Genomic DNA, 19,483 nt, shown 5'->3' on the forward strand with positions numbered 1-19,483 from the left:
CTCGGGTCCCGGCGGTCGCGGTCGCGTCTCCGCGACCAGGTCAGGGCGCGCAGTGCCGGCCGTGCTGGACGCTTTATGGGCCGACTCCTCCTAAGCTCAGTAGCAAGTATGGACGGCTCTTAGCGCCGTTTACAGAGGGGTAAACTGAGTCACCGAGCACTGAGGTAGAAGAGCTGAGACTTGAAGGGAGACAGAGCCTCACACCTGCCTATCTGATGTAAGCTCCGCCCTCCTTGGGCCTCGGTTTCAAAGTCTGCGAAACGGGGATGCAAAGTGGGAGACAGGGTCCCAGCGGTTAGTGGTCGCTGTCGGTGGATGGCTGCTGGCAGCACGCATGAACCCTGACCTCCCCCGGCCTGCCCGCCACTCCGTGGACTGAAGTGGAATTCGGATCCAGGCAGAGCCACCGCCTGTATGAAGGCCGGGGAGCACACAGGGGGGCGCGCCGGGGAGCACACAGGGGGGCGCACAGGGGGAGCCCCAGGCCGCCTGCAGCCCAGGTCGCCAGGGAAAGTGCTGTGAAGGAGCCCCGGTCAGCTCTCCTGGGATGTCCAGAAACCTGCCCCAGGCTGGGCCACCAGTGGTGGCGTCCACCCAGTGGGAACCAGCTACAGACTCCTGTGCTGGACCAGCACTTTTCCTCAAAAGTCGGCTGAATACCCGCGAATGCTCTAAGTTGTATGGAGCCCATGAAATCTCCAACCAGGGGAGATGGTAGGCAGTGCCAACCTTTAAATCGTTTTGTTCTGTTTGAATTATTTACTAAATATGTGTGTCCTCCCCACGCCCCCCCCCCATACACACACGGCATTATTCCCCAAAGTACTTCTGTTTCCTGACATAAAAAGAACACTCAGCACTCAGCGCTGGCTGTGTCAGGCGCCTGGCTCATGCCTGGTAGGTGTGAAGCTGGAGCTTCGTGCCTGTTCTGTGGGGACACACCCGTCACCCCCATCTCGCTGATGAGGAAACAGAGAGAAATGAGGTGACCCGACAGAGGTCATGGAGCTGGTAGGTGGCAGAGCCGGGATTTGAACCCAGGCCGTCTGGCTGCGGTTCCACGGGCTGGGAGCCAGCAGAGGCCAGAGCTGGGACTCATTTCTGGCACGAGAACCCCCACAGGCTGGGGGGTGGGGACTTTGCCTCACGGGCCTGCGTGCCCATCTACCACACCGTGCCCCAGCACACGACTCTGGGCCTCTGGCAGCTCTGGATGTCCATGCAGGGGTCCCAAGCCACCTGTGCCCACGGCACAGAGCCTGTAAGACGCCCTAGTCCAGGGCTCAGAACGGCCGACTGTGCAGGGCAAAGCTGAACTCAGGGGGCTCGTTGGGTCCGGGCACACCCAGGCGGCGGATGCTGCTCTGATGGCTTTGGACACGGAGGAGGGGCCAGCAGCCCAGGGACGTAGCTACCTCTAGAAGCTGGAAGCAGCAGGGACCAGCCCAGTCCACACTGTGGCTCAACCCTGTGAGGTCCCTTCCAGACTCTGGCGACCACACTGTATGATGCAAATTTGTGGTCACTTGTTCAGCAGCCACAGGAAATGCTCACTCTTGCCTCCAGGACCCTGATGGGGACAGGAAATGCAGAAGGCTCAGCCTTGGGGCACACAGGGCTGCCCTGGCATATGGCACAAGATGCTGTCACCTGCCAAGTTAGGCTCCCAGCAGCGCACAGGGAGGGGCACTGGAGCGGGGACCTGAAGGAGGAGACGACCCCGGCTGTGGCTGCGGGGCTCGGGGGACAGCCTGCTGGGGCGGGCCCCAGAGTGGGAGGGGCCACATGAAGCGACTGGACAGTGCCGGGAGCAGGAGAGGGGTTAGATCTCTCTGGAGGGTTCTCTGCGGGGCCAGGGGAAGCAAGGCCACGGCTGGGAGCTGCTGTGACAACCAGGCGTGAGGACAAAAGGGGCCACCCACTTGGAGATGTCAGCTCTGTGCGATGGGCGTTGGGGTCCTGGCCGGGGTGCTGTGAGGATGGGGGGCCCTCTGTGCGAAAGGTCCCTGTGCTGTGGTCACTCCCACCGTCTGGGGGCCTGACGGTGAGACCCAGAGACGCCTTGTATGGAAGGGGCGGGGGAGGGGAGGCAAGGACATGGCCCGGGGGAGTCCCGGCTCTGTCACTCCTGCATGGCCCTGAGCAGGTCCCAGGCTCCCAGGGGTGGACATGCACCAGGTCGGTGCTCTTTGTCACGTCTCCTACAGGTGAGAGACAGTGGCCGAGGCTGCACCCAGCCCCCGACCCTGGCAGTCAGGGCTCTGGAAGCCAGTGGGGGTGGGACGAGCAGGTGGGGACTGGGTGGCTGCTGGGCCAGCTCCAGAAACCGGTGGCTGGGAGATGTGCCATCTCAGGGGGAGCAGCCCCAGCCCGGCCATGTCGTCCTGTCCAGGACAAGCCCCAGGTCTGGCCATCAGGACGCACCCCGACTTCTCTCTCTCACTGCACCCCCAGACGCCGGAGGAGCCCGTCTTCCGTCATAACCCAGTCCTCGTTTCGAATGTCAGCGCTCCGGCCGCCTTGTGCACCAAAGGTCCCAGACGGAGGCCGCAGTCCTGGCGACGCCGTGTTGGAGCCGCCCCAGGGGGCAGGTCTGATTTTGTGTGGGAAGGAAAGGAGCTGCCACGGGGGAGGCTCGATGAGGTTAGAAACCGAGAAGGAAACAGAGCGGGCCGGAGCACAGGGTGTCCGGGGTCAGGACACCGACGCCACGCGAGGGCCCGCGCGGAGGCACTCAGAGCAGTCACCCCTGCTCATGGCTCCACAGCCAACATTAAGCTGCACCTGTCATTGTTAAGAGCGTGAGGGGGGCATCGTCACAGGGTCCCTGGATGGCTCCACCCATGACTGGGGGCGCCCACCCCACAGCTGTTCAGCCGTGTCGGTCCCCGGGCCCCCTGTGCTGGTGCTGGCCCAGGGGCTGACGTGGCTGAACAGCAGGAGGGCGGTGGGGATGCAGAGGCTACAGATGAAGAAGGCATGAGGGCCAAGTGACAGGGACGGCTGCTGAGCCCGAGGGCAGGGCCCACGGGGGAGCCCGGCGCGGCAGGTTGTGGTGAGAGGCGGCAGACAGGCTCGCTGGGCGGTTCCCGGCCCCGCCCGGAAGGACTCCGCCGTGAACCGGGGCCCAGAGAGGGTCCCCGCCACGCGCGTGTGTCCACCGTCAGTGTCCACAGTGTGGGAGGGGAGCAAAGGCCAGGAAACCCGCAGAGGCCGCGAGTGGGCCGACCGTCCCCACCCGTCCACAGCGTGAGTTCAGCCGCAGTGGCCGCGAGGGCCAGGTGCAGACGGTGCAGAGACATGGGTTCTGAGGAACGGGGAAACCCCGAGGAAAGGCTCGAGGACGCGGCCTCGCAGCTGAGCGGGGGCTGCACAGGCTGAGGCCCTGGCACGGGAGGCTCTGGCTGTCTGCTGTCCTCAACACAGGCCACCGGCCACGACACCCACGGTGTCCACACAGGACGGGGCAGCCTGCAGCCGTGGCTGAACGCTGGCCCCAGGAATACGCCCGCCTGGCTCTCAGAACATGGTGTACTTGGAACTGGGGTTTTTGAAGGATCTTGAGATGAGGTCACCCTGGAGTAGGGTGGCCCCACGTCCAGTGACTATGTCCTAAGAGCGGAGACAAAAGCAGGGGACAAGGCTGCATGAGGACAGAGAAGGAACCGGGAGCCATGAGGCCATGAGCCAACGACACCCAGAGCTACCAGGGGCTCGACGAGGCAGGAGGGACCCTCATCTGAGCCCCCAGAGGGACTGCGGCCCTGCCCATACCTGGACTCTGGACCTCCGGCCTCTGGCAATGGGACAGAATTCCTGCTATTCAGGGCAGTCCCTGAGCCCCAGTCCTGCCCTGTCCTGCCCATTCCCGAGTGGCACGTCCTCACTCAGTGTCCAAAGCATGAGCCATGTGCCCCACGGGGCTTTCTAGGGGCAGGCGTGTGTAAGAGTGTGGACATCTGTGTAAACATGTGGGCAGACATCTATAGTGTGTGGGTAAGTGTGTGAGCAGGTGTGTGTAAGTGTGCGAGTAGGCATAAGTGCAAGCAGGCGTGTGTAAGTGCGTGAGCAGGTGTGTGAGCAGGTGTGTGTAAGCGTGCGAGCAGGTGTGTGTAAGTGTGCGAGCAGGCGTGTATAAGCGTGTGAGCAGGCTGTGTAAGTGTGCGAGCAGGTGTGTGTGAGCGTGCGAGCAGGTGTGTGTAAGTGTGTGAGCAGGTGTGTGTAAGTGTGCGAGCAGGTGTGCGAGCAGGTGTGTGTAAGCGTGTGAGCAGGCTGTGCAAGTGTGCGAGCAGGCGTGTGTAAGTGTGCAAGCAGGCTGTGTAAGCATGTGGACAGGCGTGTGTAAGCGAGTGAGCACGTGTGGCATGTGTGCCACAGTGTGCGCCATGCGGGGAAAGGGTGTGGCTGCTGTGCCCGTCCCCTGACAGCTCCTGCAGTGGCCCAGGGCCCTTGGGGGAGGTGGACCCCAGCTTGGCTCATCTTGGGGAGCCGCCGACAGGCTCCTAGGGGCCAGGTGCTCACACCAGCTGCAAGGCACTCACCCCCACCCCAGGGTGCAGGCTCCACGGAGACCCCACTTAGCAGAGAGGAAACTGAGGCTCAGTGGGGGAGGCCGGGCTGCAGGCTGGGTCTGTGCTGTCCTGCTGCCCGCAGGGACCCGCCTGTCCATCCCTTCGTGGCCCAGGCTGTTCCTGCTGCCCGGGAACCGGCCAAGGCCCAGAGCTGGGACACATCCCGGCCACGGGTCTGGCAGACGGACCAGACAGACAGACAGACATCCCTGAAAGGGGGCACGGGCCGCAGGGAGGAGTGTCGGCCTCCTGGCCGGCCACGTGGGCAGACGACAGCCTGTCCAACCAGCAGGCTGCATAATGAGCCCACACAGTTTTCACCCCGTATTTTTCCAATAAAAAAGCAGTTAGACGCCAACCACAGCCTTGCGGAGGGCCATCTGGCTGCACGGCCGTCCTCCCTGCCAGCAGCCGGCCAGGGCAGGGCCTGCTCCATCCAGAGGGTGGACGGGCACTCGCAGGGGAGGCGGTGGAGAGGGTTCCTGTCTGTCTGTCTGCACACGGCCTCGGAGCTGCTGCTGCTGAGGGGCCTCGCTGGACCCCGTCTACCTGTCTCGGAGGCAGAATGTCCCCAGTATGTCTGCGCCTTGTGCCAGAGGCGGAGGCCAAGGCCGGTGGGCTGGGGGCAGTGGACCGGCAGGGGCTTCCGGGAGCAGAGGCCCATTGAGGGGTGAGGCTGCCGCTGACCTCAGGCCTGGACGGTTTGGGAGAGGCCGGCTGGCCAGAAGAGGCACCGGGTCCCCTGCTGCCCGGCCTGGGGGCAGAGGCCTCGGGCGCAGCCACCTGGGTTCTCTCCTTGTGCCCCACAGTGCCAAGCCGGCCGGCTGGACGGTCGCTGCGTGCTCAATGCCCGAGCCGCACGTCCAGCCGCCCCTCGCAGAGCAGCCCGGATGTCTTCTGTCCGGCCGCTTCCGGGCCCCTGTGCGTCAGGGAGGGGACACGCCCATCTCATTCCAACCACGTGCACAGCACGAGTCCAGGGGCCTGGGGCCGAGTGAGGGTTGGGGAGGCGCTGCTGTGGGTGCTGCGGGTGAACCCCGTCTTCTCCCCCTCCTGCATCCCTGTCACACCGTCAGGGCACTGGCCATCCTGGGAATCCAGTGGAGGCACTGGCCTCCGTCCACTGACCAGCCCCCCAGAACGGGTGCCCCACAGAAAGGAAGTTGGGGCTCTACAGAGGGCAGAGGCCCTTCTCTCTGCCCCCCAAGGGGTCCCCATCTGCTGGCAGGTCGGTCTGACTGAGATAGGGGGCGATGACTTTGGCCGAGCCCTGGGCAAGTGTCCAAGGACCCTCTGACCCACGCCTGCTGGATGGGCCCAGAGAATGTCACTTGGCGCCCGGAAGCTGAGCTCGGCGAAGGAAGATGACGTCGGGTCCGACTCGCCACCCAGCATCTTGGTGGTCACAACCTCTAACTCGGGACTGATCACGTGCAAGGAACGGGGGGGGGCCTGGCCGTGGCCAGACCACAGCGGGGACCCACAGCATGGTCAGCGCCCCAGGGCTGAGCTGGGGAGCGGTGCCAGGGCGAGGCCGTGTGGCGGGGGCCCCGGGGTGGCACCCCAAAGCACTTGAACAGAACCTGAGGTTCTCGCTGTGACTTACGAAGCGTGGCCCTGCTGGGCTCGTCCCCTCTTCCCTGCCCCTCGGCTCCAGCCCCCGGACACTTTGTCCCAGCATCGGCCCTACCTCGCCACGCAGGAGGTGTTGTAGACTGAAGGCGCGGGGGACGTGGGGTGCAGACGAGAGGCTGGTGCTGCAGGGTGGCCTGAGGGCGGGAGCCGCGCGCCAAGCAGCCGAGCAGACGAGAGCTTGACGGCCGAGGGCGGGGCCCACAGCGGCTTCCAGGGTGAGAAGCGCGACCCCTTTAAGGCACTCACGGTTGGTTCCAGTTTGTCACAGCGGCAAACGCAGCGTCTCAATTAACAGCCCACGCAGCGGAGGGCTGGCACCAGCCCTCCAGGGTGCACGGCTACAGGTGTCCTCCAGCCTTCTGGAGCCAGGCCCATCACACGCCGGGCCAGGCGTGTCCCCAGGCCACCTGTACAGACCGCTCACGGTGCCCACGGTGGCCCTGGATGGCTGGACACACAGCTGTGGGGAAGCCGGGCTCTGTCCTTGGCCAGCATCCGCCCTTCCTCCCCAGAATGAGCACCAAGGGGCAGACAGAAGCCCCAAGGGAGTCTGGGCCAGCAGAGGAATCAGCCCAACAGACTGCAGCCAACCCCTGGGCATTGGGCTCCAGGACTCAGAACTGGGCTTCCTGCTAACGCCCCAGAGCAAGCTTTCCCCTCGGGCGCAGAGGGGATCACCGGAAAGGCAAGAGCCCCCAGCTCCAGATGCCACCCAGGGCCCGTCCAGAGCGAGCTCCCGCCGTCCCCCCACCAGCCTGGACCAGCAGGCCCTTGGGTACCGCTCAGGCCTGGCCCTCGGGTTCCTGGGTGGATGTGAGCATGGAGGAGGCCGAGCCATAGCGTCCCGTTAGCCCTTGGTCACACCCTGCCACCGCTGGGCCGGGGTGTCGAAGCAGAAGTGACCTTGCGTCTCAGTGCACACAGTCACAGCTGCTGTGAGGGGCTGGGTCCTGTTGGACCCAGGGGTGGACGGAAAAGCTCACCAGGGCCAGCACTGAGCCAGGGGCCAGACCGAGCCTGGGGGGGAGCAGGCAGGCCGAGGGGCTGGATGGAGCAGCCACAGGGCCTCAGACTCCCCATGCCCCTGAGGGCAGTGCCCGGCTTCAGAGAGCGCTGCCTGCAAACCGGTTTTGCATTAAGGGGGCGCTGAAGGCTCAGCCGGTGCAGCATCTCCCAGGTGCCTTTGCCTAATTCATTAAAGACGCAGAGGGTGACAGCTCTGCGGAAACACAGGCCTGTCCCCAAACCCAAGGTGCTGCAGGCAGTGGGGGCCGGCATAGGTGCCCCTCAGGCCCCGAAGCTCTGTGCACCCAAAGGATGGCTGAGGGAAGGCCACCCAGGACCGCAGACGAAACTGTCACCTCCCAGCTGCCTCTGGCCACCTTCCCAGGATGGCGAGACCAGGACGATGACCCCACTCAAGCTTCCGGGCTGACCGCCCCGGAGGACACACCCCGTGGTATCACCAGCCTTACCCGCTCGTCCAACCCCTCCTAGGCCCCTGTGACTCAACGCTGGCTCTCGGCCGCTCGCCACCCCCACGGCTGATCATCTGGACCCCAGGTGTCTCCCCGGGCCTGTCCTGACCTGCTCACCCTGCCAGGCGGCCTTCTAGCCCTTTCCACACGTGCTTATCCACCGAGGAGCCCGAGAGGGCCGCCCACCCGTCTGCCGATGGCTGGGGCAGCTCCTGCCGGATGCAGGCCAGGCCACCAGGGAGGGGGGACCCAGAGCCTCGACGGAACCTCACTTTGCAGATGCTCGCCCCAGACCTCTCGACGGAACCTCACTCTGCAGATGCTCACCTCAAGCCAGCCAGGGCTCAGGGGCCTCCCATCTGCCCTCGCAAACACCCTCGTACCCCCTTCCCGGCAGCCCAGGTGCGCGTCCTTCTTGGCGCCTGCCCTCCCCGGAGGGCCCACCCACGAGGACATGGGATCCCAGCCCTGCCGGCCTCACCACCCCGTTCACTCGCTTGCCAAAGACCGTGCGCCCAGCCCGCCAGGTCCCGCTGTGTGACCTCAGCCGGTTCCCCGCTCCCTCTGTGCCTCAGTCTCCGCGGCCGCATCGGGGCTTTGGGACAAGCTGGCACCTGTGCCCCTCAAGTCTCACTCGCTGCTGCTTCCTGGGTCCCAGTGGCGCCCTCCACCCCGCTGTGCCCCACAGCACGGACCCCAGCACTCGGGGCGCTCCACAAACAGCTGCCCGCCCAGCTGTGAGCTCTGGTCAGCCTCCCCACGGGTGGCCAGGACCCGAGGACCCTTGGAGCCCAAGGCCAAAGCCGGGAGGCCGAGAAGCTGCAGGCAGGGTCCGGGCTAGTCCTGCGCTAAACGTCCAGTTGGCAGAACCCTCACTGTCCCCGAAAGCAACGGTGAACGCAAGGCGGACGCTCTGTCGCGGTAGGAAGTCTGATTCTGGTGCCACGCCCGATCCCGGCCTGGAAACGGGCTGCGCTTGGCCCAGTGGGGCACAGCCCCCTGCCCTGCCCACGGCACCCCCTCCCAGGGAGCCCCGTGCAGACAGCCACTTGTGAGCCAGGAGCTGCAGCCTTGCCGTGGGGTCCTGGGGAGCCTGGGGCCCCCACAAGACCACAACCTTTCTGCCGGGTCTGTGGACGCACCTGCTGGGGGAGCTCGGGAGGGTGACGGGGAAGGGGGCTTACCTTGTCGTCCCCGTCGCTCTCGCTGTCACACTGTGGGGGAGAGAGAGAGGGGGTGAGTCAGTGCCCCACAGTACCCCACAACAGGCCAGGCGGGCATCACTGGGGCCAGGGTAAGGAGTGTGGGAGGCTGGGCCTGGGACGGGGATGTCCTCGGCTACATGGGGCGCCCGGGGTCAGAGCGCCATCGAAGCCGGGTATCTGTGGGGCCGGGAAGGCAGAAGCGAGACCGAGGGGCACACCCTGCAGGCAGGTGCACCCGCCTAGAGCAGACGCAGCCTGCGAGCCCTGGCGCCCCTCCACGCTCCGGGGCCAGCCTTGGGGTGGCAGGGAGGGGGAGAGGCAGGAGGTCAGGACTCCTGGGGAAGATGAGGGGTGGAGTCAGCCGGGGCCAGCAGGGAGGGCGCCTGGTGTGCCCGCCCCACACACACAGTAGAAAAGTCTCAGCACGTCGGTTCCGCTAGGACTGTGACAAGGTATAAACGGACTTTCATGTTTCATCTTCAGTAAACAGAGCTTCAGAAAGAAAGACTGCTAGACACCACCCGATCCCACCCAAAAGAATACAAAGGGGTCCCTTCCAGCAGCCACAGCTGACGTGTTTGAGCCACGTCCCTGCCTGGAACACACGGGCATGCTGGACCCACGTGCAGGGTGCGGCTCTCATGGTGGCCTGCACTTGATCATCCCAGGCCAGTGGGCATTGTCACCCATGGCCGAGGGACATGTGGACCATCTCCTGGCCACACAGTCATTTTAAGAGGCCAGATCAGTCTCTCTCACCGGCTCCAGTGGGGTGGGGAGAGGCGCTTGGCCCCAATGCATGGGACACAGAAAGCATCATGGTCCGCGAACTTGCACTGAACTCGGCCTTGGGGCTGGGCATTCTGGGAGAGGGAGTCAGGGCTGCCCTGTGCCCGGACGTGACCTGTGGGCCAGGGGCCTGGAGGCAGAGCCTGCGGGAAGTCAGGAACCCCTGACCACGGAGCTGCCGCAGACCGCAGACCCCCAAAAGGGCTCTTCCTGCTTCATTAGCGGCTCGGGTCCCGGAGTGGGGCATGGCACTGCCATCAGGCAGGGTGTACGGGAGCCACCGCGGCCCAGCTTCCCAGGTCTCCCCGCAGCTCTCAGACGGCAAGAAGGGGGTGAGGGGGCTTCCCAGGGAGCACTGGACCCTATAATTAACCGAACGGCGCACCGTCATCAGCCAGCGCAGGCCGCGTCGTGAACGGATTCACGTTACTAAGTCCCGCTGAATCGACGTTTAACTGCCGTCGAGGCGGAATTGAATGAGGCAGCTGATCGGAGAAAGGCCAGGAAAGGCCACGTCTGTCTCGCGGGAGCTGCCACCTTCGCGGGGTCAGACGGGGCTGGGCGGCCCTGGGGAGAGCGCTCGTGTGGGCGGGGCCGGGCAGGGGTCCGGAGGAGACGGCGACCCCAGGCCCCAGGGGAGGTGCTGGGTATAGCGGAGAGGCCACCGCGGGCTCCCGAGCGAACGCCTGCTCTGGCTCTGTGCGTGCTGTGGGGGCGAGGCGGGTGCTGTGGGGGCGAGGCGGGTGCTGTGGGGGCGAGGCGGGCGCCCTGAACTCTCTGTGCCTCGGTTTACGCCTCCGTAAGCCAGAAAACGGCTTCCCCACAGGGCGGTCACCTGGCTTACGTGAGTGAGTTCACGCAAAGACTAGGCCCGTGCTGGGGTGTGCTCAGCATGATGCGGCGTGCCTGTGTCTTCACCACCACCGTCACCATCGTCACCGTCACCATCACTGTCACCTCCACCAACATCATCATCATCATCTTCCAACAAGCCGAGAACGAGGGGCTCCTCTCTGCAGCGGTCGCACACCCGAGCCTGCGAGTTTCAGGGTGGCGTCTCCGGCCATGGAGCCCTGCTGTCCTCCGTGACCCTGAGAGCCGAGGCCAGACGGCGAGCCCTCTTTGGCCCTGACAAGGCCCGACACCAACGCTTCCCCCCAGCACACAGCACGCCCCTCGACTGGCTTACAAGCCCCTCCTGGCCTCACAGGAAACGAGTCAGGACGACGCCCTGTGCACGGCGGTTTCTCTGCCAGTCAGACCAGAGGGTCACAGTCAACCTTCGAAAACCTGGAGATTTCTCATGAGTGCCCAATCCTGCCTCTTATTAAAAACGGGGAGCCGCATGCCCACATATAGGCTCTGCTGGTGCTGGCAGCACTCGCCACGGGCTCTGCTGCACCCCTACCCCTGCCTCTCCCGACACCCCCAGGCCTGAGCGCTGAGACCGGGGTTCCGGGGAACCATGGGGTCCCATCCCGCCCCTGCTGCTTTCATCTCTCTGAGCCCCAGCTGCCCCATCTGCGGTGAGGTCAGCGTATGCGGAGCGCTCAGAACGCAGCGGGCTGGCGGCCAGGGCTCCGTGAGCCTGAGCCGCTGTCACCGGCATCACTGGCGCCGTCACTACCACGATCTTCGCCGCTGCCGCCTTCAACGTCAGCGCCATCGCGTCACCGTCACTGTCCCCACGACCCTCACCTTCGTCTCCGTCTCACTTTACCACCTTCGTCATCTTCCTCATCACCACCAGTGTCCCCATCTGCCCGGCCCCTTCCCTCACATCACCTGACCGGCCCTCGGAGGCAGCTGAGCCCCCCAGGCCCGGGCGCAGACCTCTCCCTGCACCGTGCCCCGCCTGCCCAGGAGGTCTGCGGAACTCGGCCTCCACCGCAGGCCTCTCCCAGAAACCTGGGCGGCTGCTCGCTAGGGGTGGGGGCTGCGCTCACCGCCCACGACCGGGAGACCCTACCGACAGCCACCAGCAGCGATGGAAATGTGACTTTTACTCCCTCAGAGCGAACGTTAATTATGGCTTTGTAGCAGAGCTCAGAAGAAGGCCGCCTGTCCCCCATCGCTCAGACAAAGGCATGAAAAATTCATGGGCTGGGAGGCCTCGCCACTGAGCCTCAGCCCGTCAGACATTCCAGCCGCCGGGCCTGGACCAGGGATGCTGTGGGGGGTGGGGAGGTGCAGCGGGCACAGAGGGGCCAGGAGGCTATCCCAGGGGCCAGCGTGGGCCCGGCCCTGCCTGTTCCCAGCCCCCCACTCCGGTTGACCCCGCCTCACTCAAGGGGTCAGAGAGGGCTGAGGGGCGGCACACAGTTGGGCCTCCTCACCAGCCTGGGACACTGTGGCCTGCAGAGGCCTGAGCAGCAGGGGGCGAACGCGCAGGCAGGAGCCGGCCGGTCAGCGCACAGGCGACAGGCATCCCGCTCAGCCCGGCGGAGGGCGGGCAGGGAGGCCGGGGCTGCGGGCGGCGCGGTGCTGATGCCCGCTCTGGGCCCTGCCCACGTGGCCCTCAGTGTGCCACGCGTGTTCCGTGAACCTGGGGACGCCCAGGACCCCAGGCGCACGCGCCCTCGGTGTGGGCAGCATTTGCTGGGTGTGTTCTTGTGGCTCGTGGGCGCCGTGTGCGTGAGCATCCGACATGCGGAGGTGTGCTGAGGCCTCTCACACGTGAGCCCCTGGGCACCCCGCCCGATGGGCACTCCACCCCAGAGTGTCCTGCCAAGTGTCCCAGTGTATGTGCACACTCCGGTGACCTGCCACAGGGCCACGCGTCCCTAGGCATATGGCCCAGGAGCACAGGCCGTGCCGACAGCACCCTCCTGTGACCCCACGGGGGTCTCTCTGCTCCTGGAGTCACCTTGGGAGATGCAGCGGGTGCCGCCTGCTCCATCCGTAAGGGTCTAGGTGCTCGCCCTCCTCTCTGAGCGGAGGCACCATCGGGAGGCAGGACATGCACCAACCCAGCGACTGAGTGGATGGCCAGGGCCCGGAGCAGCCTGCACTGAGGGCTGGAAGGAGGGGTGCAGGAGAAGGGAATCCCCCGACATTCTGCTGATGGGGCACCATGAGGGGTGGGGCCGAGGCTGCCTTTGTTCACTGGGGTGGCTTCTACACACTTCACTCAGTCTCCACCATAGACCCACCTGCTTAGAAATGGGGAAACTGAGGCAGAGCAGCTGGGAGCCCACCGAGGGCTTAACGCGGCCCAGGCAGTCAGGCCCCACGCCAGCAACCCCCTCGCGGTGGCCCCGGATCACAACCCCCGAAGGGCCTGTGGCCACCACCACAATCGAACCTGATTAATGATGCACAAACTAGATGCGGGTCCTGAAAACCACACTCTTGTTTACTCAACTAATTCACTTTTTATGAGTGTTTAGGCTTTAAAACAAAAGAAAGTACTAATTACCCAATTAACAAGCAATTAAGTTACTGTAGCCTAATAGCCGAGTGCAGGCACCTCTGTGAGCTACCAGACCTGCTCCGCAGAGACAGGCGGTGCTGTCTCCCGTCACAGGTGGGGCAGGGAGGACTATGAGCCAGAGCCCACCCTGGCCAGGGTGCTTTCGCCAGAGCGGCCGAGAGGCCGCACCGCTCACCTGCCCGACCCCATGGCTCCCTGTGACCTTGTCCTCCACCACAGGTGGTACAGCCCCTCCTGGGGAGCCCTGAGCCCCTACGGCTTCTGCCCTGCCCATGAGGAAACCCACTGCCCCAACCAGCAGAGCCTGCCCACCCCCCGGCCACCTGTCCCAGAAGCAGCCACAGACGGCATCACTCCTGGGCACACCTGATGCCTCCACGTCACCACAGGCGGCCAGGACCCCCACTGACCTTGCCTCCCTGGGGGTCACACCGTCACTGTAATTACCGCTCACGCGTGTGACACGGGGTCCTGCCCGGGCGTGCAAGTGCTGCGTCGACTCCATTCCGTTCCCTCCCGCCCCTCCCCCGTGAGGCGGGATTTCTGGGTCCTCTTCAATCTTCTGACCTCGGCCTGGGTGGCGCCTGGCCCGCAGTGACTGCTCAACCCTGGCTCGGGGACCTCCAGCACCCACCGCCTCAGCCATATCTGGGCTGCTCCGGTCTGGCCAGCCTCACTGGGACGTCACCGTCCCTTCCTCCGCAGACCCCGCTCCCCCGCTCCCCGTTAGAGGCTCTCTTCGCACAGCCCTCGCCGGGGATAATTAATGAGCCCGTGTCACAGGATGAAGAAAAGATGGCCCCGGGCCGGCCGCCGCCCGCCATGACCTCTGCCGGAGTCGATAGTATTAACATATTCTCCTGCTGTCAGACTCAAAGCGCTAACTGCCTCATGAATTATTTATCGACACAGAAGTCTCACCCAGAACAGCGCGGACGCGAAGCCCTCCCCGCGTGTCCCAGCGGCCCTGCCGGCTCCTGTGGCTGAATCTCGGCTCCCGCCGCTGGCACGGGGGCCCTCCCAGCGGCCCCGCCTCCGGCTATGGCTCCTGACACACATGACCATGGCCGTGGGGGGTCCCCGCAGGCTTGTCCAGAGCGTCCCTGTCCAGCCTCTGAGGACAGGACCATGGCCCGGTCACCTGACTGGAGCCCTGTGGTTCATGGTACCTGGAGGTGGGACAGGCACAGAGGCCTGGGGGGCTGACTTGCCCTGGCTCATCCGAGGGGTCAGGGCCCTCTGTGTGGCTGGGCAGCTTGTGGTCAGGGTCCAGGTAGGAAGGCAGAGCCACCTGGGGACCTCAACCAACAGCTGAACTTAGTGAACTCACCGCCCCGGGGAGCGTGCTGGCCAACCCTCCCCCCGACACACACTCGGCTGCCCATGTCGTGGGGCTCCAGGAGGAGGCGGGGGAGGGCCCAGCACCAGCAAGGAGGCGGTGGCAGCCCCCAAGAGCCCTCCCAGACTCCACACCAGGTGCCATGCCCACCGAGAGGGCACTGCAGAGTCCGAGCCGTCCAAGGCTTGGTCTCGTGCCACCCTGCAGGGGGTTCCTGACCGCCTGGCCCTCAGGAACTGTCGCAGCCAACACTACTGTCCTGAGCAGCTAACATGGGGGTGTGCGCTCCCCAGCACGGGGGACACAGGGGGCCGAGAAGCGCGTGCTACTGAGTGGGGGCGCCGCACCTTGGAGGGCGCATTCTCGGCACCTTCCTGTCGAGGGCTGGGGCCGGTGTCCTCCCCTTGGACCTGGGCTGGCCTGTGGCTGCGCTGACCAGTGGAATGTGGCACAAGTGCCACCATGCCAGCCCCACAGCTGCCTTGGGCTCTGGGAGCCCTAAGCTGTCCCCTTACTCCAGAGGGAGGCCCTGAAGGAGCGTCTGGCAGCCCCCGCCCAGGACATCCTGGGGTAGAGCACCCATTGGGCAGAGTGCCCGGGCGTGTGAGGTCACCCTGCAGCCCAGCCGAAGGTCCCCCAATGGCCCCAGTGGATGACACAGAGGCAGAAGTGCCCAGAGCTGAACCCGCGAAGCAGCGGGTTGCGGCTCTGAGCGGGCCGTGCCTTCTAGAACATTGTAGAGGCTTTCAGACGAGCGGGTGGAGTCGGGGGCTTGTGCAGAGGCCGTGGGCTTAAATCCTGGAGCTCTCAGGGGCAGGGGTGCAGGAAGGTGTCTGGGGTGGCTTCTCTTGGCAGTCCCTGAAAAAGTGACCAGCAGCCGCGAACCCACAGCCAACCCTAACATGTGACCCCATGCTGCCTGGCGGGAGCGTTCTCCATCGCTGCCCCATAATGCAGGGGGGCTGGTGTCTCTTTCATGGGCCTCGCCCAGTCTGAAATGCAACAATGGCGCCACGTTAAAGACGGCCAGAAAATGCCAACGGACGTCAGGCTTCTCACGAACGCACAGATGCTCTCCGCCACTAAATCCAGCCCCTGCTCTGCTGACAGCACACACGTGCATGGTACGGGGCGACAGCCTGTGTCAGCCCAAGGCTTGGACAACTACAGTCCAGGGCTCTGGGCCCCCAACAGAAGTGCGGCGTCCCCCAGTGTCTAGGCCCCATGGCAGTGCCCACGGCTCCCCGGGGCCGCTGGGATGAGCCTTGCCCAGAGCTGCGGGGCCCTTTCTGCCTCCTCTAGGTCCCCTGACGCATGAACACCCCAGCCCGCACACACCCTCGGCCTGACATCCCCCCTGGCTTCTCCTGGATGTCCCCCGACCACCAGGCACCAGTGCCGCCTGCAGCAGCCAGCACTCTCCAGAAGCAGCTGCTGCTGACAGACCATCTCCCCACCAGGACAGGGACCCCAAGACCTGCGCCACTGCGTCCCCAGTGCCACCCCACTGCCCGGCTTACTGTTCGTCCAGGAACCGTGTAGGTCACCAGTTCAACATCCTCTATCTGGGTGCACGGCTATTTGCCACCCAGACCCCCTTCAGGAAGAACCTTTTGTCCAGCTGCTAGAGCGGCCACCTGCAGCACCCACTCTGGGGAAGCTCAGGACAGAGTCCCCAAGGCCACACCCCTCCGGCACCACATCCGCTGACACGGGCCAGCACTGAAGGGAGGTGGAGCTGTCGGCGCCCCCGCGGCCAGGCCCCCCACAGTGATGCCCACATCAGGGCCCGGCTCCCTGGCAGTAAAACCGCAGACGCGTCCAAGAGCCCTGTTCAAAATACCGCACCACAAGCCCAAGGGGACTGACACTCCTGACCCCCAGCTATTCAGGAGACACGCTGGACAATGGGGGACTCAGGGCGGGAATTCCACGCTCTACCAGCTGGCCAAATGAGAGCTACAGCTGCACCCCGGGGCCGGAGAGGTTGGCCTGGCGAAGGAAGGGAGGGAGGAGGGACGGAGGAAGGAGGGAGGGAAGACGGACTGACGGACGGAAGGGTGGGTGGAGGGACGGAAGGGTGGGTGGACCACGGCGGGTGGGCGGAGCGTCCCCCTGAAAGAAGGGCGCCCGGGCGGGGCCGCGGGCACAGGTCAGATCCCTGCGCTCTGGGAACGGCCGCCGCTGGCTGAAGGACGCAGCTCCCGCCTCCAGGGAGAGGCTGACGGCTTTTTATTACTTTTGCACAAATTACAGCTGCTCGGAAGCGGCCGAGGAGCAGGGTAATGGACGCCGTAAACCTGCCTCGTAAAGACGAGCCCGCGGCGCAGGGCTGCGCGTGGAGCAGGCTGGGCGCGGGGGCACCTCGGGCACCTCCCCGCCAGCCCAACCGAGAGGGGCGCGCGGCCCCCTCACCACGTGCAGCGTCCCTTCGCAACCAGCTTCCCGGCCGCCGTGCCGCCCGAGTTTGGGGAGAGGCGGGTCGGGACCGGGCACGGTTGCCCAGCGTCCTGCCTCGGCCCCCAAAGCGCTGGCGCCCCTCCCCTTGGATCTGGGCCGGAGGCCGCTCGGCCGCTGTGCTTTGTCGCGGCTGCTGCTCCCGGGCCCTGGGGCCCGCCAGGCCCCGAGGAAGCCCAAGCGGCCCAGGCTGGCAGCGCGGGGACGCTCAGGTCAGGAACTGCGACCCCCAAACACCGCCCGGCATCCTGGGACCCCGCCACGGGGTGGACCCCTCCCGCCCCAGGAACAGCACTGGCTCCATGTCCCCAGCCTGGCTGGGGGACCCTGCCTGCCTCCCCTGGTGCTCATCTGCTTCATCCACAGGCCAGGAGCCCCGCGGGCAGGGGTGGGGGTTGTCGCTTCTTTCCCAGCACTGGTGACAGGTGCCCAGCGGAAGCGGGATGAGGGCTTGTCGGAGGGAGGAGGGAGTAAGAGATGCACCTTTCACACTCCATATTCTCAGAGCAGCTGAGAGGACCCAGTGGCGTGGGGCGCCTGGCAGAGGGGGCGCTGTGGGGCGCGGGGCATCCGGGCACAGGGGGCGCAGAGTGTCATGGCAGAGAGAGCTGGGAGGCGGGGCAAGGTGGAGGGAAGGCTGGGCTTCCTCCTGGTGGTGACAAGGCGTCTGAGAAAGGTCTTGGGGCCCGAGAGACCTGGGGACACCAGAACCGTGGAGTGGGGCCGGTCTGCCCGCCACGTCTTGGCTCAGCCCCGCTCAGAGCACGGCCCCTCCCAAGGTGGTGCCTCAGCGTCCTCACCTAGAGGCTGTGGGATCATCATCGCTGGTGACAGTGGCCACCGTGGAGCGTGGCTGTGAGAGCAGGAGGAGCTAAGGAGCTAGCCGAGTCATCACGGGCCAGCGCTGAGAGCTGCTGAGATGTCCCCACTCCGCCCCCAGTCCCCAGCCAGGCACAAGGCCCCTTCAGAACACTCAGCCTCGGGGAGGGGGTGGGGACAGCAAGCAGGCCTCCCAGCCCCTGCGCTGGTGGTGGTGGATCGCATCCTTGGTTGCAAGCAGCCAAATTAAGAAAATTACTAACTAATTTCACGGCTCTGACGAGCATCTGATGGTGTGCCGTGGGCTGCACAGAGCTTTTGGGGCAGAAGCTGTCGAGGATGAGTGATAATTGGAGATTGGCTGGGGATAAATCTCTGCAAATTAAACCCCTTTAGTACTGCCTATAAACCAGGTCAGATGACAAACGCTCCTCGCCACCTAGTGTGGGGACACTGTTGGGGAGAGGCGATGATAGTGCCACTCCTGCTGGGTCTGAGGTCCCAACCACTGACAAACACAGATGGCAAGTGGCACGCATGCACAGCCACACGCATTGCCACGTGGCCACAGGTCTCACACACAGACACACATGGCACGCCAGCAGAATCAGTCATACACATGCAGATGCGGCCATGACACGCCAGGACACAGGCTCCTAGTTACATGCAGACACACGTGGCATGCACGCACCCACTTGCACACACGCACATTTGCTACAGCCAGACACACAGCACCTCCAGATGAACATGCAAGAGGCCCAGACAGCCCAGACAGAAACGCGCAACAATGCGAGCTGCAGGCATAAACAGCCCTGCCAGGCCTCCACGGAGACACGCATGTGACAAACACATGTCAACACACGGGGCCACAACACACGCTCCCCTCTCGGACAGCACATGGCGGGCACAGGCACGCACACAGGGGCCCTGGCCTGAGGGCATGCTCGTGTGCCTAAGGCTCCGTGGTGAAGCCCTCCACCTGTGAGGCCGCGAGGGACGGGGGACATGGAGATTGGGGCGCTGCGCTCACAGCGCTGTGTGGTCCCCACCCTGTGTCTCCTGCGGGCTCAGCCTCCACCTGGCCTTCACTTCTGAGAGGGCTGGGCTTCTGCCTGCAGCCCCATGCCAACTAGACAAGAGGGCCCCTGGGGCCAGCTGACCACCGCCAGCCTGTAGTGCCCACCGCCAGCCTGCAGTGCCCACCAGCTCACATCAAGGACTAGAGAACACGCCCACTCACGCCAGGGCCTAATGCACTCATCAGCACACTCCAGGGCCCGGTGCCCACTGGGGCCCGCCGGGGCCGTCTGCAGACATCGTCGGGGAACCCCCACGACCCAAGCAGCAGGCGGGGCCACTTCCCGGCTACCATCTGTCGCTCCCGTGCAGCAGCCGTGGGGGTCCAGCCGCGAGCGGCTGGCGCGTTGGTTACAGCTCTTCTCCAGGAGCAGCCAAGCAGCGTTTGGGGAGAAGACCCCGGAGGCCCCACGGCAGTTCGGAAGCAGAGGGGCTGCCCGTGGCTCAGGCAGGGAGCAGGGGGACCCCAGCTGCCCTGGGGCCTCGGATGCAGCAGGAGGCTCCAGCTGGGGCAGCCCTAGGCCCAGACCCTCTGGGGCCCACACACACCCCTTGCCCTGCCTGCTGGTGGGTGCTTTGGCCCCCCACTCCTGGTCACTGTCCCAGCAATCCCCGGTCCCGGCCTGCATCACACAGCCTCCTTCTCCTGGCCACACATTCCCACCGGAGCCTGGTCCTGG

General features: G+C 65.2%; 1 protein-coding gene across 1 annotated transcript in view; it reads right to left on the reverse strand.

The window, feature by feature from the left end:
- FBRSL1 (fibrosin like 1) overlaps positions 1-19,483 on the reverse strand; it is a gene marked incomplete at its 5' end in the record, with an annotated part of 71,813 nt that overhangs the window by 23,310 nt on the left and 29,020 nt on the right. The window contains one exon of the mRNA XM_006910044.1: positions 8,869-8,898. Coding sequence (XP_006910106.1) covers positions 8,869-8,898 — 30 coding nt within the window. The remainder of the gene's footprint in view (positions 1-8,868; positions 8,899-19,483) is intronic.

Source organism: Pteropus alecto, unplaced genomic scaffold (genome assembly GCF_000325575.1).
Source record: "Pteropus alecto unplaced genomic scaffold, ASM32557v1 scaffold213, whole genome shotgun sequence".
Lineage (NCBI taxonomy): Eukaryota > Metazoa > Chordata > Mammalia > Chiroptera > Pteropodidae > Pteropus > Pteropus alecto.